At 42.0% G+C, this 25,538-nt stretch overlaps 1 protein-coding gene across 2 annotated transcripts in view; it reads right to left on the reverse strand.

Annotated features, from left to right (window-relative positions):
* Window positions 1-7,687: 7,687 nt before the first annotated feature.
* LOC129700198 (uncharacterized protein CCDC198-like) overlaps window positions 7,688-25,538 on the reverse strand; it is a 29,380-nt gene continuing 11,529 nt past the window's right edge. Inside the window, exons 3-6 of one of the 2 annotated variants that reach the window (XM_055640476.1) lie at window positions 22,338-22,412; window positions 17,223-17,315; window positions 12,520-12,707; window positions 7,688-10,553 (exon numbers count right to left, since the gene is read on the reverse strand). In XM_055640476.1, the coding sequence (XP_055496451.1) occupies window positions 10,382-10,553; window positions 12,520-12,707; window positions 17,223-17,315; window positions 22,338-22,412 (528 nt within the window). In that variant the 3' untranslated portion in view covers window positions 7,688-10,381. The remainder of the gene's footprint in view (window positions 10,554-12,519; window positions 12,708-17,222; window positions 17,316-22,337; window positions 22,413-25,538) is intronic. The other variant, XM_055640475.1, reaches the window with a different exon arrangement.

A 25,538-nucleotide genomic window follows, 5' to 3' on the forward strand; every position in this document is an offset into this window, starting at 1 on the left:
TTTAAAAGACACCTGGGCAGGTGCATGGATCAGAAAGGTGCAACTAGCTTAGATGGGGCAATTTGGTCAGCATAGACGAGTTGGGCCGAAGGGCTTGTTTCAGTGCTGTATGGCTGAGCGGAATTGTAGATAATCACTAAATGTGCTCTGCTTGATTAAGATCATATGGTGGACAATACCAACCAATGTCTATGCCGGCACTTACCAAAAAGAAGCAAGATCTCAGATGCATTGCCTGCAGATTGTATTTGGTGCAGTTAGGATCACTGTCTTGGAAAAGGCAGGTATTATAAATCATGCATGTACACTTGAAATCTAGGGAGAAGAATGTGACAAATATTTAATTAAATACTTACTGCTCATGTTCTTATTGAGGATAATAATGAGAATCACAAACACTTTCAATAGTACATTACTCTTAAAGGTACACCTAGCACGTTTGTCTTATGCTGTTCACATTTGTCCCATCATGGAGTATATCCTTTTTAAATTACCATGGCCAGTGTCTCTGCCAGGATCCACTTGCAAGTTCCATTTGTTGATGCCTCCACTGACTCATTGAATACTCGTTTAAAATTCTCAAAATCTGGTGACAGGATCAGAAAATTTAAGGGTTAACAAATATTTATTGGTGATATATTTCATATAACACCTTTTAATCTTAACCTGGAGCCAATTGCACATACCAAGTTTTTTTTTGCAGTACAAGTATGCTTGCACCATAAATAGTTACCTGACTGGATTGTGGACATGTGTCAACAAAGTAATTAAGCTTCTAATTTCAGTGTAAGGAAATGTGGGGCTTTCATTTTGAAGTATCCTGTTCACACCATCCTCATATCAGATGAAATATATTGGTGCTTCTATCTCATTATATCTCATCCACAGGCAGTGGATGGTTCGATTGTAATCATGTATTGTCTTTCTGCTGACTAGTTTGCACATAACAAAAGCGTTTCACTGTCACTTTTGTTGACACGTGACGATAAACTAAACTAAACTAAATTTTGAAATGTGTGCCCATCAAAGTCTTAAATAATTTAATCTTTATGTTAATTTTCCATTGTAGAACATATTAATTGTAAAATGAAGACTTTGATACAATGTTAATTAATATTTGAATTGCTACATGAACTTCCACGCACAAAATATGAAGTCTCCTAAAATAGGTAAATGAGTTCTGATATAAATTAATTTATTGACATGTAAATAAATCTAAATAAGCTACTCCAAAATTGTACAATTTGTGTAATATAAAAATTTATTTAAATGATGCAAATATTTTAAGATTTTATTAATGCCATCATAAGATCACTCCTGCAGAATTGAAAACTATCTTTCCTCGCTGGAATCTGACATTATGTTCGGCACAAGCACTGTGAGCCAAAGGCCTGTTCCTGTCCTCTACGGTTCTTGTATGATTCACTGCACACCTCATTTCATGTTGGATTGGATTCCTGCACTACTTGTATCTCATTGTTGAAAACAATTGTAATTCTCATTACCATCCTCATCATGTAAAGAGCAGCAAGCATTTAATGAAATATTTGTCACACCTTTTACCCAGGTCATCATCATTAATCTGTGACATTAATGTACGAAGAAGGGTACCAACCCGAAACATCATCTGTTCCTTCTCTACAGAGATGCTGCCTATCTCGCTGAGCTACTCCAGCATTTTGTGCCTATCTTCGGTGTCAACCAGCATCAGCAGTTCCTTCCTACATCATTAATCTGTGAACCTACAAGGTCAGTATCAGCTGCTCCTCCCAATAAAGCCTGATTCTTTGCTGTCATCAAAATCACCAGCAGAGTTCAGGAGTCTTGCTGGATGTTTTTACCCCGTCAATCACCGATGAATGTGGGTGGGTTTGTTAGAGAATTGTTATGCATTTGAAATTTGATTAAAATCACCAGTGAAACTAACTAAATTATTAGTGGTGCTAGCACTTCCACTGCTTTCCACTCTTGTAGAAATTTACAGGTTAAGGTGAGAGAGGAATCATTTAAAAGGAACCTGAGAGGCAACTTTTACATGCAGAGGGTGGTGGGTATATGGAACTAGCCTGCAGAGGATGTAGTTGAGGCAGGTACAAAATAATATTTAAAAGCTATTTGGACATGGATGGGAATGGTTTAGAGGGGTATGGGCCAAACATAGGCAAATGTGACTGGCTTGGTTGGGGTATCTCATTTGGCAGGACAAGTTATGTAAAAGGGCCTGTTTCTGTGCTGTACAGTCCTATGACTAATTATGATTTAGCGATTGGAAAAATAGTAACTTATTGGCAAGTACATACTGCAATAAGAAGGTGACACTGACATTTAATCTACAAATTGCTCTGCTTCATGGAGCAGATGGGCATGGTGGCAGCATTTCCTCTGACTCAGAAACTGGATTCAAGTCAAACTCTAGAGTGTTAAGCACTAAAATCCTGCCAAATGTTGGTGAAAAGGGAATTCATGTTGAAAGAAGTGCTTTCTTTTAGGTGGAATGTTTCCTCTTTGCAATCTCAGAAAGGTGAAAAAGCTTATGGAATTATTTCAAGAAAAACATGGAAGTTCTCAATAGCACCCACGTCAATATTTTGCAGGTTCTCTTGCCCTTATCGTGCTGGTGTCTGTAGGAACTTGCTGCAAAGCTGCTACAGTTCAGCTGTTGCCACATATACCACATTTCAGAACGTACTTCTTTGGCTGTAAGACTGTATGGGATGGCCTGAAGGAGATTGGCATTTGTTTATTATTGTCACGTTTACTGAGATAAAGTGAAAAATGTTGTTTGTGTGTATCCAGTCAAATGAAACGATACACGGCTATAATCAGGTTGTACACAAGTACAACAGGTAGAGCAAAAGGATATATAACAAAGTGCAGAGTATAGTTTACAGCATTGCAGCGTTACAATTACAAAGAAAAAGTCCAACTTCTGCAATTAGGTAAATTATAGGATCCAGAATGTGCCCTAGCTTTGGGAGACAGTTTGGTAGTATGATAACAGAGGAAATGAAGCCGTTTCTGAATCCCTTTAAGATGTCTTTAAGGAGATGTGGCAAATACACCAAATCTTTTGCTAAGTCACCACGACGTGAAATCCATTTGTCATTTGGAGTATTGTGAAGATCAAGTTTACCAATGAACTTTCACAATATTGTATTGTCTGGGGTTTCATCTGTAACATCTGTCATGAGGCTCAGTAATCTTATGATCAGATCTCAGTAATGATCATTATGGTGTTACTATTTATGAACAATGTAACCATTCTTAAAATATGTTAAATGGAATAAATATTAATCTCTTACGGGCACATGGTCAGCTCAGTCTTTTACCTGGGGATGTGGATTCTAAATCTAGAGAGCATAGGCTTAAGGTGAGCGGGGAGAGATTTAAAAGAAACCTCAATTAGAAGGTGCTTTGAATCTGGAATGAGTTGCCAGGGGAAGCTATAGAAGTGGATACAATTATGACTTTTAAAAGACATTTGGACAGATGTACAGTTAGGAAGGGTTTAAAGGGGTCTGGGCCAAATGCAGGTAAATTTGGCTATCCTGATATGCCAAATTGATCGGCATGGATAAGATGGGCTGAAGGGTCTGTGTTTGTGCTATACAACTCTAAAACTCTATTGATTATCACTTGAAATATTTTTTCAACTGCATTCTCCTTTCCAAGTCCATTTCCCTTTATTGGTGTATTTGAATCATCAGACAATCAATTACATTAGAAGTGATGTTCTTTAATTTCAAGAGTGAATTTTAAAGCTGGTAATAATCCATTAGCCGCAACAAAGGTTGTTGTTGTGAATTGTTTGGCTGAGCCACATGTTGTATTTACATTCCAAAATGTCTCTTCAATTGTAACTAAGATGGGCAGAGCACTTGGTGTGAATATTGCTCTAAAAGTCAGAAGTGTTTAATTGTCATATGTGCCGACACAGAACAAAGAAATTCTGAAGAAGGGTCTCGCCCCAAAACGTCACCCATTCCTTCTGTCCAGAGATGCTACCTGGTCCTCTGAGTTACTCCAGCATTTTGTGTCTATCTTCGGTTTAAACCAACATCTGCAGTTCCTTCCTATACAATATAATTCTTACTTTCTGCAGCTTTACAGGCCCATAAACACAATAACACAGATTAATATATTATAATCAAACATACAATATATTAATAACTATAATACTAGGGGGCCATAATAGTGTAAAACTGCAAGCAAAGATGCAGTCCACAGAAAACTCCAGTGGCTGAGGTTAAGTGTTGTGTATTATTCAAGACCCTGATATTTGCTGGGAAGAAGCAGCTCTTCAACCTGGTGATTGCAGTGTTTGGGCTCCTGTGCCTTCTGCCATATGCAGGAGCAAGATAGTGTGACCAGGGTGCTGTGGGACTTTGATATTAGTTGCCTTTTTGAGGCAGGACCTCCTTTAGATCCCTTTGATTATGGGGAGATCAGTACATGTGATGGGCCAGACATTGTCTACCACTCTCTTTTGTCTCCTTTGAGTATTTGGGTTGTTGAATTTGGCTATGATGGAACCAGTCAGTATAATCTCTACAGCACTCCTGTAGAAGTTCAATAGAGTATCTGCCGACATACCAAATCTCAATTTTCAAAGGAAGTAGAGGCATTGATGAGCTTTCTTGGTAATTGCACTGATGTGTTGGGTCCAGTACTGATCCTCAGTAAGATGCACGCCCAGGAACTTAACTGTTGACTCTCTCTCCTGCCCTCCACAACTCTAAAAAGGAATGAAAGTCACCTCTCTCGAGAATCCAGGGATTTTGCTGGCAAAACTGCAACATACGGAGGTTTGGAGAAATGTTATGGACTTAATTGAGCACAGTAATGTAATGTAGTACTTCACCCCATCAGCCGTCACATACAACACATAATCCTCCGAAATTTCCGCCACCTCCAACGGAATCCCACCACTAGCCATTTTCCCATCTCCTCCCCTTTCTTCCTTCCTCAGAGACCATTTCCTCTGCAACTCCCCGGTTAACTCATCCCTTCCCACCCAAACCACTCCCTCCCCAGGTACCTTCCCCTGCAACCGCAGAAGATGCAACACCTGTCCCTATACCTCCTTCCTCAACTCTGTCCAGGGAGCCCGACAGTCCTTTCAGGTTAGACAGAGGTTCACTTGCACCTCCTCCAACCTCATCTACTGTATCCATTGTTCAAGATGTGAATTCTTAATACATTGGCGAGACCAAACGTAGACTGGCCGATCGTTTCGCTGAACACCTTCGCTTAGCCCGCCTGAACCTACCTGATCACCCGTTTGCTAAACACTTTAATTCTCCTTCCCATTCCCACAGAGACCTTTCTGTCCTAGGTCTCCTCCATTGTCAGAGTGAGGCTAAACACAAATTGGAGGAACAGTATCTCATATTTTGCTTGGGCTGCTTACAGCCCAGTGGTATGAATATTGATTTCTCTCACTTCAGGTAGCCCTGACATTCCCTCTCTCTCTATCCCTCCCCCACCCAAGTCAAACTAGCTTCTTGTTTTCACCCAACAAACAGCTAACGATGGCCTGTTCCTTGATCATCGTTACTTTTTTAATTCTATGTTCTTTATCTCTCTACATTATCGTCTATATCTTTCATTTCCCTAATCCCTAAACACTGAAGAAGGGTCTTGACTTGAAATGTCATCCATTCCTTCTCTCCAGAGATGCTGCACGTCCCGCTGAGTTAATCCAGCTTTTTGTGTCTCTCTAGAGTGCGGAGAAGATTTATGAGGATGTAGCTGGGACTCAAACACCTGAGTCATAGGAGAGGTCAGGAGATAGCTGGGAGGACTATGGTGTTGTGGTCATTGCCAAAACATAGTTGTGAGAAGGACATGACTGGCAATTCAATGTCTGGGGTTTCGATGTTTACAGATGGAATTGATAGGGAGGGCTGGAGCTGTATAATCAATCGGGCTCTGTGTGGTGGATTGGGCTATGTTTTCAACTCTCTGCCATTTCTTGTGGTCTTGGCCAAAAGAGTTTTCATATCAATTAATAGAATACAACTATTATGGTGGGATGTGAACATGTTTGATGGGGTCACTAGGTACCGCTTGTTACTAAGCCACCATCTTACCATTCTGTTGGAAAATGTTTTAATTAGCCATCAGAATTTGTCTGATGTGCACCATCTCAAAAATGTTTTATGACCTTAGGTTTGAAGGTTAATTTGCCTCTGTAAATTGTAGGGAGAGGATGCGAAAGTGGGATAACATAGAACGAACTTGAACGGGTGATTGGATGTTGGCGTGGGTTCAGTGGGCCTAATGGTCTATTTTCTTGCTGTATCTCTGAACTAAGAAACTAAACTAAACCAGCTCTCTCACCATCTACAGTGTATCAATCCACCATAAAACCACACATTTCTTGTAAATAATGGTGATTGTTGAGATTTATTTTAAACTATGCCTTCTCATGAAATCTCACAAAAATAAGATTCACCAAACCTTATTTTGTCTAGAACTTTTTATGCTTGTTCAAAGATATAATTTAAACAAATATTTTGTTACCGTAATGGGGCTAATCCCACTTAAGCAACTTTTTAGGCGAGTGCAGGAGACTCTGCGCTCGCCACATGTTCGCCGATGGTCTCTGGTGAGTCTCCTTCAGGACGCAAGGAGTCCCCGCATTCTAGGAACTAGTCGTGGCCTCAGTATGGTCGCCACAAATTTTTCAACATGTTGGTAGCCATAGAGAAAATCGATAATCCTGTCGTCGTAGATGTAGTTGTAGTGGGGTCGCCATGAAGTTATGGGTAGTCGAGGTAGTCGTAGGTAGTTTTAGTTAATCGCCTTTGCTAACCAGTCATTTTTATTGACATTGGGGGAAAAAATCGTAAGCAGGAGTTTTCAGAACCAAGGATAACCGACTAACGCCGTACTTCACAGCTGTGTATTTCTAGCTTATTAAAAGTTGGCTCCTCTCCTTCTCCCCCCTTCTCCCCTCTTTTAAAGTACACTGTGCTAGCCAACCTTTCTGTTCATCGCGGTGTGTGTCTGCATCACCTTGGCTTTGCACCGTGTGAATTTCAAACAGCGCTCCCCTGCTGGCCCTGGCCCCCGCCTTTGCGATGTGTTTGTGTGTGTTTCACTCTGACAGTCGCCGTTCCAGTTCCCGGTTTTTCAGGCAACTGCCGGCAACTTGACAGTCGCCGGCAGTCCGCTAAAAATTTGCATAAGTGGGACAGGCCCATAAGTTTCTTTTCACCATTTGATATATGTTACAAAAAGTTTAATGCACAATTGAATGATTGGATTTCAATTGTCATAATTAAACACAATCATCTTTCCAACTTTCATCAGACAACTTGCATCTTGCAAAGAAATCTATTTAATCGAAATATGTTTAATTGAATTACCGGATTTCCCTTTTCTTAACAAAAGTTGGTTCTGATTCTTTTGAACCATCAGGACAAATTACTTTCATGAATTTGTATCAAAGCAATGAATAATTTAATTAACATTCCTAACAAGAGAATATTCCAGAAGCACAATAAACTGCAGATGCTAGAACCTTTAGCAAAACAGTGCTGGAGGAACTCAGCGGGCATTGCAGTATCTGTGGAGGAAATTGGCCGGCAATGTTTTGGGTCCTGACCCACAATGTCACCTGTCCATTCACTGCCCAGATGCTGCATGACCCATTGAGTTCCTCCAGCACTTTGTAATTTGAACAAAATAATATATTTCTGTTCCTGTTTGGGAAGATAAAGTGGTCACAAAATAATGGGGGGACTATGTATAAACACAACTGTAATTTCTACATGGTGAAACCAAAATGTATAAAAATGGCCTTTAATAAAATTTGACAATGTACAAATAACCACATGTGATTTTTTTTTAATATTACAAATCTCAAATTGTGGAGTACCGAGGCAAATAAATAAATGATGGGTCTTTGTCCCAAACATTATAGAGGGCACTGAATACTCTTGATTAATACGGGTGTCAGAGGTTATGGGGAGAAGGCAGGAGAATGGGGTTAGGAGGGGGAGATAGGTCAGCCATGATTGAATGGCGGTGAAGACTTGATGGGCCGAATGGCCTAATTCTCCTCATCTCACATGATATGATTATGTGAGGCATATATAGGGTAGACAGTCAGATCCTATTTCTCAGGGAGGAAATGTCAAAGACCAGAGGGCATAGCTTTAAGAGCAGAGATTTTTAGACAGAATGGTGAGTGAGAATGGCCTGGGCATGTATGACTGCTGAAGGTACTGGCTCACTTATCATCATTGATGACACAACCGCTGATGGTAGCATAATGAATTCTGAAGTGTATAGACACATCCTATCTGCTTAAGTTCAAACAAATGCCTCAAAACTCATTGGCCGGCAGTTCATTCTACAGCAAGACAATGATCGTAAACATACTGATAATGCAACAAAGGAGTTTTTCAAAGCTACAAAATGGTCAATTCTTGAGTGGCCAAGTCAATCACCCGATCTGAACCCAATGGAGCATGTCTTTTATATGCTGACGAGAAAACTGAAGGGGATTAGCCCACAAAACAAGCATAAGGTAAAAATGGTTGCAATGCAGGCCTGGCAGAGCATCACCAGAGAAGGCACCCAGCAACTGGTAATGTCCATGAATCGCAGACTTCAAGCAGTCATTGTATGAAAAGGATGTGTTACAAATCTAATCTAATCTAATCTAATGACTACTTTCATTTACATGACATTGCTGTGTCCCAAACATTATGATGCTTTGAAATGTGGAGACTATGTATAAACATTGCTATAATTTTTACATGGTGAAACCAAAATGTATAAAAATGGTCTTTATTAAAATCTGACGATGTGCACTTTAACCACATGTAATTTTCTTTTACAAATCTCAAATTGAGGAGTACAGAGACAAATAAATAAATGATGGGTCTTTGTCCCAAACATGATAAAAGTTAGAACACCAGGAAGTGTGAAGGAATAGTCTGATTTTGACTATTGTGGCATTCTCCTAATGTGGCAGAGCAAATGTCAAGAAGGCAAACAGGATACTTATTAGTCAGGTATTTATCAAGGTTCGCATGCATCATTTCCCACTCACAGTAGAACGTATCTGAAATAAGGTCAGAGGAAGCAGATACAATTATGACTTTTAAAAGACATTTGGACAGATTTATGGATTGGAAAGGTTTAGAGGGATAAGGCCCAATTGCAGGCAAATGCAACTTGCCCAATATACAAACTAATCAGCATCGACAAGGTGGGCCGAAGGGCCTGTTTCCATGCTGTACAGCTCTATGACAATAATTAAAGAAAGCTAATGGCATTTTGGCCTTCATAACGAGAGGATTTGAGTATAGGAGTAAAGAGGTCCTTCTGTAGTTGTACAGGGCCCTGGTGAGACCACATCTGGAGTATTGTGTGCAGTTTTAGTCTCCTAATTTGAGGAAGGACATCCTTGCTATTGAGGCAGTGCAGCGTAGGTTCACGGGGTTAATCCACGGGATGGCGGAATGGTCATGAGGAAAGATTGAAAAGACTGGGCTTATATCCACTGGAATTTAGAAGGATGAGAGGGTATCTTATAAAAACGTATAAAATTTAAAAGGACTGGACATGGTAGATGCAGGAAAAAATGTTCCCAATGAACCAGGGGCCACACTCTAACAATAAAGGGGAGGCCATTTAAAAGTGAGATGAAAAAAAACATTTTCACCCAGAGAGTTGTGAATCTGTGGAATTCTCTGCCACAGAAGGAAGTATAGGCCAATTCACTGGATGAATTTAAAAGAGAGTTAGATAGAGCTCTAGGGGCTAGCGGAATCAAGGGATATGGGGAGAAGGCAGGCACGGGTTACTGATTGTGGATGATCAGCCATGATCATAATGAATGCCGGTGCAGGCTTGAAGGACTAAAAGGCCTCCTTCTGTATCTATTTTCTATGTTTTTAAAGCAAAGATTTAAACAGCAGGAAAATCGTTAGAACTATATTAAATACGAATTAGGCCAAACTCAGTTCAAGTTCAAATGTATTTGTCACATGCACCATAAGGTGCAGTGTAATGTAATTGACTATTCTGCTTACTATGGGTGTAAAGTAGGACCATTATAATGTCATATATGATTCTGTTTACTATGGGTGTGAAGTAGGACCAAATTTTACAGATTGGGTAAAGATAGTGAACGAATCTGCAACAGTGTTAGGGAGAACGGTTTGGAAGAAAAAATAATGTTAGTAGAAGCCTCTTCAAATGGAAAAGAGTCCATGAAGGAACTGAAAAATAAGAAAGTAATTTTCATTATTTAGAACTGGACTTGTGTTGAGTATATACAGTTCTCAAGTTTGTTTATACATGAACTTAACAAGTGTTTCCGCAACTTCAGTTTTTCAGTGGTTCACCTCAACCCGAATGGCTACAATTCATGATCAAAGAATTCATCAAAGATGGGGATTCGTTCAGTCTTAGTTCTTATCAGTCTGTTGCGAGATTGACCGATATCCATCCTGCAGTCCAAGGTCTCATCATTGAAGTTGTGGTAGAGAATGTCCCACTGCGTCTGGCGCCTCCCAAGTTTGTTAGGTGTCCTAAAGTGGTTACCATTGCGGAAATTATTATTTATGGAGAGCACAGGTGAAGTCAAGTCTTTCCAAGTATTACCTAAAATGAAATAATTACCCAAATAGTTTGTTATTTTGTTGAAGGTACATAAAGTGTGTTTTTTAATCTTTAAAACCATAGATTCCATATTCAATTGCATTGTGCTGGAGAATTGTACCAGTGCCTGTAGCAACAAAGTGAAAGTTTAGCCAATCAGAGCTGCATGAGCTGTATGACCCATAATTATTGCACACCATCACCTCGTCTTACTCAGAAAGACTAAGGAAGTTCAGCAGGTCTCTAACGACTCTTACCACCATCTACAGATGCACCGTAGTAAGCATCCTATCAGAATGCATAACAGTTTGGCTTGGGAACAGCTCTGCCAAAGACCACAAGAAAATACAGTGTTATGGATGTAGCCCAGTACACCATTCCTGATTAGTAAGGACCTCATAGATTACGGGAAGAAGACAGAATGAGGTTGAGAGGGAAAGTGATTAATTATGATTGAATAGGGGAGTAGTCTCTATGGGCTGAATAGCGTAATTCTGCTCTTACAGTTTATGAATTTATGAATGACATAGATCAGACTCCCCACCTTTGATCCCATCTGCACTTCAAAGCAGTCAATATAATCATGGACCTTTCTCACTCTCGTCATTCTCCTCTTCTCCATTCTCTTTTCAAGCAGAACATACAAAAGCTTGAAAGCACTTACAACCAGACTCAGAAATGGCTTCTTCCCCTCTGTTATTAGACAATTTAATGCTCCTCCCATAAACTAGGATATAATCCCAACCTACCTCTTTGCAGACTCAAGATTTTTTCTCTGGGACTATAATGATATAAAGATGTACCTCTATATTCTGCATTATGGTTTTTTTTTCTTGACAGAAAGATCAAATATTAATGATTTATTAAAAAAAATTAGGATAATGTATTTCCTATGACAATACTTTACCTCTGCAAATGATTCATAAATTGAAACAGAATTGGATAACATTGAAAATTAAGATATCGAAAGATATAAGAAACAGGATTACACAGATAGCTCAATTTGAAGAACGAACATTAACATACAAGAAAGTGCAGGTGCTGGAATCTTGAACTGCCATTAATATGTCCTGTGGGACAACTGGTCTTATGTACAGTAGTTTCTCTCTTCTGGCTCCTATTCAGTTATTTTCATGAATTTTGGTTTTGTAACACTTACCCCACAAAATACATTTACCTAATGAACTTAGTCCAATGTTTGTCATTACATTTTGCTAATATATTGCATGATCATCTATCTGATACCAGGGGAAATACAGTAGTTGTATTGTGCAAAAGGTTATTTGGTAAGTTTGAGGAAAGAAAACCAAATAATAATCTTTTTTTTCCCCTCACACTATTGCCAATTTTATTATTTATTATCTAGAAGAGCAAGGGAAGGATCCCAATCTGAAATGTTGCCTTTCCATTTCCTCCACAGATGCTGCCTGACCTCCTGAGTTCCGGTACCACTTTGAAGAAATATTGAAAGTATTCAAGCAAAATGAATCATTTCTACGTATGTACATTTTCTTTAAAATGACTCGTGCTCCTCAATTTCACAATAGGAAATGTTGAAAAATGAACACCAAATACAACTTAAAACACATAGGTGGGTGGTGTTAAGATCCTATAGCCTCTCCACTATGAACAAGCTTCCATACAGGTAACAATTACATTTCCCTGCATCTGAAACACTATACAGGTAATACTGTAAACCCATATTCTGCACTCTGGTATTTCTCTATTTGCCCTTCTCTTGTATCAGTGAATGGCTTGATTATGCATTTGTATAGTATGATTTGATTTGACTAGATAGCAGGCAAACAGAAGCATTTCATAGATTTCAGTATATGATAATAATAAACCAATACCAATTTATTAGTGTCTTTGTATTCTATCCAAGGAATATGTTACTTGCCATAATCTTCATTGAAAATGTCATTAGATTCAATCGCAATATAGTACTGATCTGCTTGATGGTCATTATTTTGACCTTTATCCCTTGATTTTTTGGCTCTGGAATACTTTATATTCTGTTTATTATTTTGGATTTCCTTATGATGATTTAACACCAGTTCTGCTTGCTCTTGTAGATGAATTATCTGTTTAAAGAAAATGAATAAAGCCATGACCAATGACAACTCAATTATGAAAAAACAATAGATTTCTGGCCTGTCAAATGAATACAAACCAAGATACATACAGGAATATGACAAAATTATTTAAAGCTCTAAAATTATGCTTCAGTGTTATATATCGATTGGCAGGGGTTGGTTGGCAGGAGTTAGATTTTGCCCTTAGGGTTGGCGGAATCAAAGGATATGGGGAGAAGGCAGGGACGTGGTACTGATTGTGGATGATCAGCCATGATCACATTGAATGGCCAAATGGCCTACTCCTGCACCTATTTTCTATGTTTCTATGATTCAACATTAATGTAGAGTTATAATTATCCTCCCAGAAACAAAACCAACATAAGATTGTTGTAGACATCAGAGACTGCAGACACCGGAATCCTGATCATTAAACATTATGTTAGAGCTGTACAAAGTACTGGTGAGGCCACAGTTGGAGTATTATGTTCAGTTTTGGTCACCCCGCTATAGGAAAGTTGTTGTTAAGCTGTAAAGAGTTCAGAGAAGATTTACGAAGATGTTGCCAGAACTCGAGGGCCTGGGCTACAGGGAGAGGTTGGGCAGACTTGGACTGTAGTCCTTGGAGTGCAGGAGGATGAGAGGTAATCTTATAGAGATGTATAAAATCATGAGGAGGATACTCTAGTTTCTACCCAGAGTAGAGGAATCAAGAACCTGAAAATATAGATTTAAGATGAGAGGGGAAAGATTTAATTGGGATCTGATGGGCAACCTTTTCACACAGAGGGTGGTGGGTATATGGAATGAGCTGCCAGAGAAGGTAGTCGAGGCAGAAATTATTACAACATTTAAGACATTTGGACAGTTACATGAATAGGAAATGTTTAGAGGTATATGGGCTAAACACTCATAGGTGAGACTAGTGTAGATGGGGCATCTTGGTCAGCATGGACCTGTTTCTGTGCATCTGACCCTATAAACAAAGTGACGCCAGAAACTGCAGAGGCAGGAATTATGGTCTCTAAGCAAAGTGACACCATTGCCGAGTTCTTCCAGCACTTTGTTTTTGTGTAAGATCTTATCAGATGTATTACCATTCTAGTTCTTTCTTGCTCTTTACATTATTTCTTTCTTAGGAATTCTGGGCAAAATAGTTGATTCTAAAATAAAAACAAGATCTAGTCCAGATGGTATATGCACATACTTCAAGAAACTAGGAAGGAGATAATATGGGTTCTAGTTTATATATAAACAAAGAGCTGGCAACAGAAAGGGGTGGATTTCCAGGCATTGACCCAAGTACCAAATCTCAACCCGGCAATGTTTTCCCCAGCACTATTAACCTGCAAATTCCTCATCATAACTATTTGGGGCCTGGAGGTCATTTTTGGAGAGCTTTCTCACAACACAGTCAAGCAACAACCTGATACAGTCATACTCACGGAATCACACACACAAACAACACACTGTCAACTTCTCCATTGCAATCCTTGTGCACATCTCTCCTACTGGGCAGATAGAACCATGAGGGGATATGGTACAGAGAAGAGGGAGTACCCTTGGCAGTCTTCATCATTGATTACAATCTGGAGTAACTCAGTGGGACAGGCAGCATCTCTGGAGAGAAGGAATGGATGACGTTTCAAGAATGAGTTGCCAACTGGTGAAATGAAGCACCAATCTGACAATCTGCAATTCCTGACTACATACATGTTAAATAAGTAATATTAGACAAGCCAATATATTCTCACAATGAGCTAATTATATCAAGGCGAAGACGAGGACAGTACTGGGGTGTCCAGAACTGCACACAATACAAATGCGGCTTACCTAGAGTTATATAAAGCCGTGACATGACTTCCTGACACTTATAACCAATACCCCGACCAATTAAGGCAAGTGTACCATACACCAGTAGCACTGGTAAAACAGTTAATGTGCATCAAGTTGTGAATACGCCACTGGTTGGAGTAATATCTTACACAGAGGAACATGGTTCCTGTTCTTATAGGTCAATTCCTCTAAGCAGCTTCCTACACCCAACCATTTCCATCAGCCCCATTGATGACCTGCTATAATTAGATGAAAGGTGGGGTTGTCAACTGATAATTGGACAACGTTGTAATTATATTTAGAAATTTAGAACAAATCAATCAATCATTAAACGCAGCAAGGCAGAGACAAAATATTCATGCCTAAAAAATAATGTGACCCCCCCCCCCCCTCCACTAATACCTAATTAACAGCCATGGTACTATAATCTAACAATCTGCTGCAGTAGATGTCTGAGAGTCTGCACCAGACCAAACCTGGTTCCTAGAAAATGAGACAATCTGCTGAATATCTGACTGTTCAAGTTGGTAAAAAGAGATACAAGAATGTGCAAAATTGGTAGCCGTGCTGTCACCTGCAAAAACAAAGCCCCTATGGAATTTCCACTGCATATTCCAGAAGCACCTGCTTAATAGTGCAGGGCAATGTCACAATTTATTATCTCCAAAACTTGATGATTGGGCACACTGGGAATGCTGGAATCTAGTGTAAAGCACAAAATATTGGAGTAACTCAGCAAGTCAGGCAGCACCTGTGAAGGGAATGGACATGGCGTTTTGGGTCAGGACCCTTCCTCAATTATGCCAACTCAGATTTTGCTAGGAGCTCAAGACTGGGAGATGATGAAGCATGAGGACAGTGGACAGTGCAAGCAATGTCACAAAGTCAAGGAACAATTCCCCAAAATATTTCATGAGAGAAGTCTTAATCTGATCCCTACTCAGAAAATAAAGCAATCCATAACTTCACGCAGTAAGGTTTGGACAATGCTTAGATAAGGGTGATAAGCAGCTTGTAGTATTCAGGATAAACATTGCCAGGCAATGATTAGCTCCAGCAACAGAGTCTAACCAGCTTACTTTTAACAATTAATCATTGCGGAATACTTCACTATCATTAATCCGATAGTCATCATTCATCAGCAATTTACATGGGCCATTGAAATAATTGCTGTGGCTACAAGAACAGGTCAATGGCTTGTTAATCTGTAATGAGCAACTGGATTTCTGCTCCCCAGAGCCTTTCCACGGTAGCTAAGGGATAAACTAAGGCATAGAAACATAGAAACATAGAAATTAGGTGCAGGAGTAGGCCATTCGGCCCTTCGAGCCTGCACCGCCATTCAATATGATCATGGCTGATCATCCAACTCAGTATCCCATACCTGCCTTCTCTCCATACCCCCTAATCCCCTTAGCCACAAGGGCCACATCTAACTCCCTCTTAAATATAGCCAATGAACTGGCCTCAACTACCCTCTGTGGCAGAGAGTTCCAGAGATTCACCACTCTCTGTGTGAAAAAAGTTCTTCTCATCTCGGTTTTAAAGGATTTCCCCCTTATCCTTAAGGTGTGACCCCTTGTCCTGGACTTCCCTAACATCGGGAATAATCTTCCTGCATCTAGCCTGTCCAACCCTTCAATTTTGTAAGTTTCTATAAGATCCCCTCTCAATCTCCTAAATTCTAGAGAGTATAAACCAAGTCTATCCAGTCTTTCTTCATAAGACAGTCCTGACATCCCAGGAATCAGTCTGGTGAACCGTCTCTGCACTCCCTCTATGGCAATAATGTCCTTCCTCAGATTTGGAGACCAAAACTGTACGCAATACTCCAGGTGTGGTCTCACCAAGACCCTGTACAACTGCAGTAGAACCTCCCTGCTCCTATACTCAAATCCTTTTGCAATGAAAGCTAACATACCATTTCGCTTTCTTTACTGCCTGCTGCACCTGCATGCCTACCTTCAATGACTGGTGTACCATGACACCCAGGTCTCGCTGCATCTCCCCCTTTCCCAATCGGCCACCATTTAGATAATAGTCTGCTTTCCCGTTTTTGCCACCAATATGGATAACCTCACATTTATCGGCAACCTCACATACACGGCATAAAGGAGCTGATAAGACATACTGTAAAGGGGCAGCACAGTGGCACAGCTATAATAGCTCAGCTTCACAGTGCCAGAGACTCAAAGTTTCGAATCTGACATAGGATGCTGTCAGCATGGAGTTTGCACGTTCTCCCTGTGACTGCATGAGTCATCCGGGTGCTCTGGTTTTCATATACTTAACATCCTCGGTGTGAAAAGGTTGCCCCTCAGTTACCTATTAAATCTTTCTCCCCTCGCCTTAAACCTATGCCCCTAGTTTTGATTCCCTAACCCAGGGGAAAAGACTGTGCATTCATCCTATCATTGTCTCTCATGATTTTATACACCTCTATAAGATCAACACTCAGCCTTCTACATGTCAATGAATAAAGTCCAAGCCTACCCAACCTTCCCTCACAACTCGCATCAAAATGTTATATATTTTTTCATCTTAGCATTTATAACATCTCGACTTCTGTTCTCAATGCTCTGACTGATGAAGGCCAGCATGCCAAAAGCCCTCTTCTTGGGGTATAGATTTCAGAGAAACAGTACAAAACTATTAACTACAGCTGCTTGACAATGAAGAGTAACTGACCTCTTGCTGCCTTATCTTTTCATATTGCATTTTCTCGATTTGTTGTCGTCTCCTGGAGAATTGCTTTGTAATTCCGGCTTGTATTTCTTGTGCCTTTTAAAAGAACCAAGAGGAAGTGGAGAATGTATTCATATTTCACAATGTAGTTGAGAGAACACCGAATCAGGAAATTATGCGTAATTTCTGAAAACGTATGTAATTCCACTGAGCAATATTATAAAACGTATCAGATTAAGAGATTCTCTGTTTTATAATCTCCATATCTGTAACTGTTTCTTTCAAAATTGGGAATGTCAGTACATTGCTCACAGATGCTAATTACTAATGCAGAATAGCATTAGTCATTAGTTCATATTAATTTGTCCATCTGCAGAGATTCACACGTTCTCTCATTGGAGCAACATAGAATAGTACAGTAACAGGCCCTTCAGCCCACAATATGATGCCAAGTTGAATTAATCTCCTCGGCCTGCACATGATCCATATCCATCTATTCCCTGAATATACATGTGCCTATCTATAAGCCCATTAAATGCTACTATTATATCTGCGTCCACCACCACCGCTGGTAGTGTGTTCCAGGCATCCATCACTCTTGGTGTAGTAAATAATTTGCCCCATATATTTCCTTACAATTTTGCCCCCCTCACGTCAAAGCTATGCGCTCTAGTCTTTGACATTTCTACCCAAGGAAAAACGTTCTGACCATCTACCCTATCTGTGCCTCCCATCATTTTATAATCTACTATGAAGTCTCCTCTCAGCCTCCAACATTCCCGAGAAAACAATCCAACCTTACCTTGTAACTAATGCTTCCTAATCCAGGCAGCATTCTTATAAAACTCTACTACACCCTCTCCAAAGCCTCCACATCCTTCCTGTATTTGGGATGGCCAGACCTGCACACAATACTAGAAATGTGGCCGAGCCAAAGTCCTAGAAAGCTGTCAGATTACTTCCTGGGTCTTACATTCAATATCCCGACCAATGAAGGAATTTATTCTCAAATCCAAATGTTGTTATCCAACAGTCTAGTCCACACTGATTCCCCTTCTCATTGAAAGACACAAATTGCTGGAGTAACTCAGCAAGTCAGGCAGCATCTCTGAAGAACATGGATAGGTGACATTTTGGGTCAGGTCCCTTCTTCAGACTTCAGAGATGTCTTCACCTATCCATGTTCTCCACTGATGCAGCCTGACATGCTGAGTTACTACAGCACTTTGTATTTTTCTTTGTAAACTAGGTTCTGAAGTTCCTTGTATTGCCTTCTCACTCGTTGAATATAATTGCCCTTTTCATTAGCTATGATTTATACATTTATCAGTGTAAGCAAGCTTATTCCTGCATGTGAATTCTATTATGTCATATGCATTGCATCTAGGACCTATGATCTCAAATTAGATAGGCAATTGGATATGCAGGGAAGGGAGGAATATAGATCAGAGGAGATTAGTTTAAACTGGCATCATGTTCGGTGCAGACTTTGTGGGCCAAAGGGACTGTTCCAATGCTGTACTGTTCTATGCTAACTGTGTTTACTGTTTGTTCTGATTGACAGGTACATGGATAGGAAAGGCTTAAAAGGATATGGGCCAAACGCAAACACGGTGGGACTAGTGCAGATAGCTTGATTTGCATCTTGGTCGGCATGAGCCGAAGGGCTTGTTCCCATGCTGTATGACTATGATGAGACTGCACATTACTCTGTTTCTTACAGATAAACTTCTTTCCCAACTCGTATTTAGCTCTGGGTGGGAATAAATATCAAACTTAAATAGGTTGTCTTCTTGGTTGTAAAATTGTAATATTTCCACTAATGTTTGAGAATTGATAATTAATATACAATTATTTCAATCTCCACGAAGATCATTTATGTCAAGTCAAGTGAAGTTTATTTGTCACATACACATACGAGATGTGCAGTGAAATGAAAGTGGCAATGCTCGCGGACTTTTGTGCAAAAGACAAACAACAAAACAACCAAACAAATTATAAACACAATCATAACACACATATTCTTTTACATAATAAATAATGGAAGGAAAAACGTTCAGTAGAGTTAGTCCCTGGTGAGATTGGCGTTTACAGTCCGAATTGCCTCTGGGAAGAAACTCCTTCTCAACCTCTCCGTTCTCACCGCATGGCAACGGAGGCGTTTGCCTGACCGTAGCAGCTGGAACAGTCCGTTGCAGGGGTGGAAGGGGTCTCCCATGATTTTATTTGCTCTGGAGTTGCACCTCCTGTTGTATAGTTCCTGCAGGGGGGCGAGTGAAGTTCCCATAGTACGTTCGGCCGAACGCACTACTCTCTGCAGAGCCTTCTTGTCCTTGGCAGAGCAATTCCCAAACCAGATGGTAATGTTCCCGGACAAGATGCTTTCCACCGCCGCTGCGTAGAAGCACTGGAGGATCCTCGGAGACACTCTTAATTTCCTCAATTGCCGGAGGTGGTAAAGGCGCTGCCTTGCCTTACTCACGAGTGCTGAGGCGTGTGATGCCCATGTCATATCCTCGGAGATGTGGACTCCCAGACATTTAAAACAGTTCACCCTATCCACAGGATCCCCATTTATCCTCAATGGAGTGTACGTCCTCGGATGATGTGCCCTCCTAAAGTCCATGATCAGCTCCTTCGTTTTTTTGATGTTCAAGAGGAGGCTGTTATCCTGGCACCAGAGTGCTAGATCAGCCACCTCCTCCCGGTAGGCCTTCTCGTCGTTGTCTGAGATCAGGCATACCACCACAGTGTCATCAGCAAACTTAATTATTGAGTTGGAGCTGAACCTAGCCACACAGTCATGTGTGTACAGGGAGTACAATAGGGGGCTGAGGACGCAACCCTGGGGCGATCCTGTGCTCAGGGTGAGGGACTTCGATGTATTCCCTCCCATCTTGACTACCTGGGGCCTGGCGGTGAGAAAGTCCAGGACCCAGGCACACAGGGAGGTGTTGAGCCCCAATTCCATTAGCTTCCTGGCCAGTCTGGTGGGGACTATCGTGTTGAAGGCTGAACTATCGTGTTGAAGGCTGAAGGTCTATGAACAGCATCCTCACGTAGCCCCCCTTCTGGCTGTCCAGATGGGAGAGAGCGGTGTGCAAGACCTGGGAGACCGCATCGTCCATGGACCTGTTCGGATGATATGCGAACTGCAACGGGTCCATGTTCCGAGGGAGGAACGCGCAGATGTGATTCTTCACCAGCCTGTCAAAGCATTTCATGACTACCGAGGTAAGGGCCACCGGACGGTAGTCATAATGTAGTGAGCACTGGAGCTAGCTGCGTAGCACAGGACTTGAGTACTCGCCCCGAGATGCCATCGGGGCCTGCAGCTTTTCTCGTGTTCACCCGTGTCAGAGCCCTCCTCACGTCATGCTCGGACAGCGAGAATGTGTGCACATTCCTCCCTTCAGCTTCGGTAGTCAGCCCGCTGGCGGTATTGTCGATAGTCGGCAGACCTGGAGTGGTGTTGCCCCTCTCGAAACGAGCGTAAAAGGAGTTCAGGTCGTCAGCTAGGGAGGTGCCGGCACATGCGGATGAGGAAGGGGTGCTCCGGTAGTTGGTTACAATCCGTAACCCCTGCCACAGGCTTCTGGTGTCCTGCTGCTCCATCTGTAACTCCATCTTGTCCCTGTACCTTCTCTTTGCATCCTTCACCGCCCTTCGCAGTCGGTAGGACTCTGCCTTGTAGACGTCCATGTTTCCTGATGCCAGGCCCGAGTTGTAGGCAGCGGTGCGAGCATTCAGGGCCACACGAATAAACCTGTCTACCCAGGGTTTTTGGTTCGGAAAGGTGCTTGCCCTTACCGTGGGGACGATGTTGTCGGTTACTATTGCGATGAAGTCAATGACTGCTTCTGCGAACTCACTGATGTCACTGGAACTTGCTTTGAACATATTCCAGTCGTCATCACTCAGTGCATCTTGCAGCATGGCCTCTGACTGGTCGGACCACCGCTTTACGTCCCTCGTCTCTACCGCTTCCCGAACTATCCTCTGTTTATACTCCGGCAACAGGAAAATGGCAGCGTGGTCAGATTTTCCTAGGGGAGGGAGTGAAACGGCCTTGTAGCCTTTCCTGAACGGTGTGTAGCAGTGGTCCAAAGTTCTCTCCCCCCTGGTGGCACACGTGATGTGTTGGTAGAAGTTCGGCATGACCTTCTTGAGATTTGATTTATTAAAATCTCCAGCCACCACCATAGCCGCATCCGGGTACTTGTTTTGATGTCGACATAGCACATCGTGTAGGGCCGAAAGTGCCACGTCGGTGTCCGCCTGTGGTGGAATGTAGACGGCTGTGACAATCACTGACCCGAACTCCCGGCGAAGGTAGAATGGGCGGCATGAGATCGTCAGGTGCTCCAGGTCCGGCGAGCAGGAACGGGAAAGCATCTTGATATTTCCAGGGTTGCACCAGTTGTTATTGGTCATGAAGCAGACTCCTCCACCCTTGGATTTCCCAGATGCTTCTGTTCTGTCAGCAAGGTGGACAGTGAAGGACTCGGTTGGGCAGATTACCTGATCCGGAATCAGTGAGGTCAGCCATGTTTCAGTCAGGCAGAGGATGTTGCAGTCCCTTATGTCCCGCTGGAATCTGATCCTCGCCCTGAGGTCATCAAGCTTGTTTTCCAGGGACTGGACATTCGCCAGAAGAATGCTGGGCAGAGGGGGACGAAAGGCTTGGGCTTTCAGCCTATTCCGAATCCCCCCCCCCCCCCCCCCCCCCCCGCTTCCCTCGATGTTTTCTCCGGGTTTTCCTTGCAGCCGAGCTCCCTTTGTTGTTATTATGTGTTATTGAAGATATTCGTCTTCAATGAATGGTATTGAATTTTTGGTTTCAAATAAATGAATGTAATTAAGATACATCAAAAAACATGAGTGAAATCCTTGAATACCATGCATCACAAACTGAAATTAGTCTGTCACGAACATCATTGATCCCATGAAATGAAAATCTCAAAATACCAGTAAACATGCCAGAATCTATATCAAATGTGGAAATAGAGCCAAAGCATACCATAGTCTGAGAACTAACTGTTGTCATGCTAAGTGCTCATTAATTCTTTATGCAGAAAATGATTTCCATCACTAATCTACAAACATGGAATACTACACCTGCAGTTTGTGCCCATTTTCTGCTCGCTGCTTTTCCGATGTATTCATTGTACAACCATTGATGGGCTCAAGTCTCTGAAACAAAGAATAAAACAAATGCTTATGTTCACAGTTTTGCTAATGCATCTTATGTTCAAGCGAATTACATCTTTTCTCAGTTAACGATGCAAGCAAAATGTGGGCCTGTTTTTAAGTTTTGTTTTGGCCCTGTCCGGGAGACCCGACTTTTTCCCTGTCGGGTCTCGGCTGTCGTTGGGGCCTAGCACCGTGGAGCAGCCTCCAACCTGAACGACCCGGGGGCTCCAGTCCCGGAGACTGCGGATCTGCGGACTCACCATCGTCGGGGGTGGCCGGCCTCGGAGCGTGGGGAGCGGTGGTGACTCGCTGCTGCGACTCGACTCCTGGGGCTCGGAGGCTCCAGCAACGCAGCCGTAGGTCCGGTGGACCGGGACATCGGGAGCTCGCGGGTCCGGGGGGGGAGAGAGAGACCGCTTCCCGGAGCTCCCGCTACGCGACTTCTCCAGCCGGTGTCACGGGGTTGGAACAACCCGGACCGGGACAGTACATCACCTGGCGCGGCTTCATGGCCGTGGGACTCACCATCGCCCGTGGGGGTTCCAACCTTGGACTTTCAGACCGGGAGCGGGGCCGTAAATCGCCCCGCGCGGCCTAAAATGGCCGTGGGACTTATCATCGCCCGCCTGGGGCTTGGACATCGGGAGAGACACGGAGAACAGGGGAGAGAAAAGACTTGCCTTCCATCACAGTGGCTTCACTGTGATGGATGTTTGTGTGAATTTAATTATGTGTATGTCTGTAAGACAGTGTCCTTGTTTGTATGGCTGTGGAAACAACATTTCGTTTGAGTCTCACTGGGGCTCAAATGATAATAAATTTGTATTGTATTGTAAGTCTCAGTTGCCACTTCTATGGAATTTATGAGCAAAATATTTCTTGCCATTGGACATTGATCTACAAAAAGAATTTGAAGTTCTGATGGGAATGTCAGCTTTACAGCTTTAACTCTAATGTAAATGTTTTGTTTTCTCAAGATATATTTATTTATGGCCTTTATCCGTTTTCGTATAATCTCTCTTTTGAAAAATCAAAAGGTTGAAAGTACGTACCACCAAACTCAGGAACAGTTACTTCCCCTCTTTTATCAAATTACTGAAGGGTTCTCCCATTAGCCAGGGTATCGTTCCAATCCTCTAACCTACCTCATTGTGGACATTGGACCTTTTCTCTGGAGCTGTAACACTATATTTAGCACTCTGGTATTTTTCGCTTTGCTCTACCTGTTGTACTTGTGCATGATCTGATTTAACCGCATAGTACACAAACAAAAGATTTTCACTGCATAAGGAATAGGAGTAGAATTCGGCCATTCGGCCCATCAAGTCTACTCCGCCATTCAATCATGGCTGATCTACAGTGCATTCAGAAAGTATTCAGACCCCTTCACTTTTTCCACATTTTGTTAAGTTACAGCCTTATTCTAAAATGGATTAAAAAAAATTATCATCAATCTACACAGAATAAGCAAAAACAGGTGTTTAGAAATGTTTGCAAAGTAATTAAAAAGAAATAACTGAAATATCACATTTACATAAGGACTCAGACCCTTTACTTTGTTGAGGCACCTTTGGCCGCGATTACAGCCTCCAGTCTCCTTGGGTATGACGCTATAAGCTTGGCACACCTGTATTTGGATCATTTCTCACATTCTTCTCTGCAGATCCTCTCAAGCTCTGTCAGGTTGGATGGGGAGCGTCAATGCACAGCTATTTTTAGGTCCCTCCAGAGATGTTCGATCGGGTTCAAATCCGGGCTGTGGCTGGGCCACTCAAGTACGTTCACAGACTTGTCACAAAGCCACTCCTGCGTTGTCTTGGCTGTGTGCTTAGGGTCATTGTCCTGTCGGAAGGTGAACCTCTGCCCAGTCTGAGGTCCAGAACGCTCTGGAGCAGGTTTTCACCAAGGATCTCTCTGTACTTTGCTCCGTTCATCTTTCCCTCGATCCTGACTAGACTCCCAGTTCCTGCCACTGAAGAACACCCTCACAGCATGATGCTGCCACCACCATGCTTCACCGTAGGTATGGTATTGGCCAGGTGATGAACGGTGCCTGGTTTCCTCCAGACGTGATGCTTGGCATTCAGGCCAAAGAGTTCAATCTTGGTTTCATCAGACCAGAGAATCTTGTTTCTCATGCCTTTTGGCAAACTCCAAGCGGGCTGTTATGTGCCTTTTACTGAGGAGTGGCTTCCATCTGGCCACTCTACTATAAAGGCCTGTGGAGTGCTGCAGATATAGTTGTCCTTCTGGAAGGTTCTCCCATCTCCACAGAGGAACTCTGGAGTTCTGTCAGGGTGACCATCGGGTTCTTAGTCACCTCCCTGACCAAGGCCCTTCTCCCCCGATTGCTCAGTTTGGCCGGGCGGCCAGCTCTATGAAGAGTCCTGGTGGTTCCAAAGTTCTTCCATTTAAGAATGATGTAGGCTACTGTGCTCTTCGGGACCTGCAATGCTGCAGACATTGTTTTATATCCTTCCCCAGATCTGTGTCTCGCCACAATCCTGTCTCGGAGGTCTACGGACAATTCCTTCGTCTTCATGGCTTGGTTTTTGCTCTGACATGCACTGTCAACTGTGGGACCCTATATAGACAGGTTTGTGCCTTTCCAAATCATGAGCAATCATTTTAATTTAACACTGGTGGACTCCAATCAAGTTGTAGAAACATCTCAAGGATAATCAATGGAAACAGGATGAACCAAAGCTCAATTTTGAGTGTCATAGCAAAAGCTCTGAATACTTATGTAAATGTGATATTTCAGTAATTTATTTTTAATTACTGCAAAAAATTCTAAAAACCTGTTTTCACTTCTTTATTCTGGGGTATTGTGTGTAGTTTGATGATAAAAAAAAAGAATTTGCCATTTTAAAATAAGGCTGTAACGTAACAAAATGTGGAAAAAGTGAAGGGGACTGAATACTTTCTGAATGCACTGTATCTCTCCCTTCTAACCCCATTCTCCTGCCTTCTCCCCATAACCTCTGACACCTGTACAAATCAAAAATCTATCTATCTCTGCCTTAAAAATATCCACTGACGGCCTCCACAGCCTTCTGTGGCAAAGAATTTCACAGATTCACCACCATCTGACTAAAGAAATTTATCCTCATTTCTTACCTAAAA

Source organism: Leucoraja erinacea, chromosome 9 (genome assembly GCF_028641065.1).
Source record: "Leucoraja erinacea ecotype New England chromosome 9, Leri_hhj_1, whole genome shotgun sequence".
NCBI classification, from domain to species: Eukaryota; Metazoa; Chordata; class Chondrichthyes; order Rajiformes; family Rajidae; genus Leucoraja; species Leucoraja erinaceus.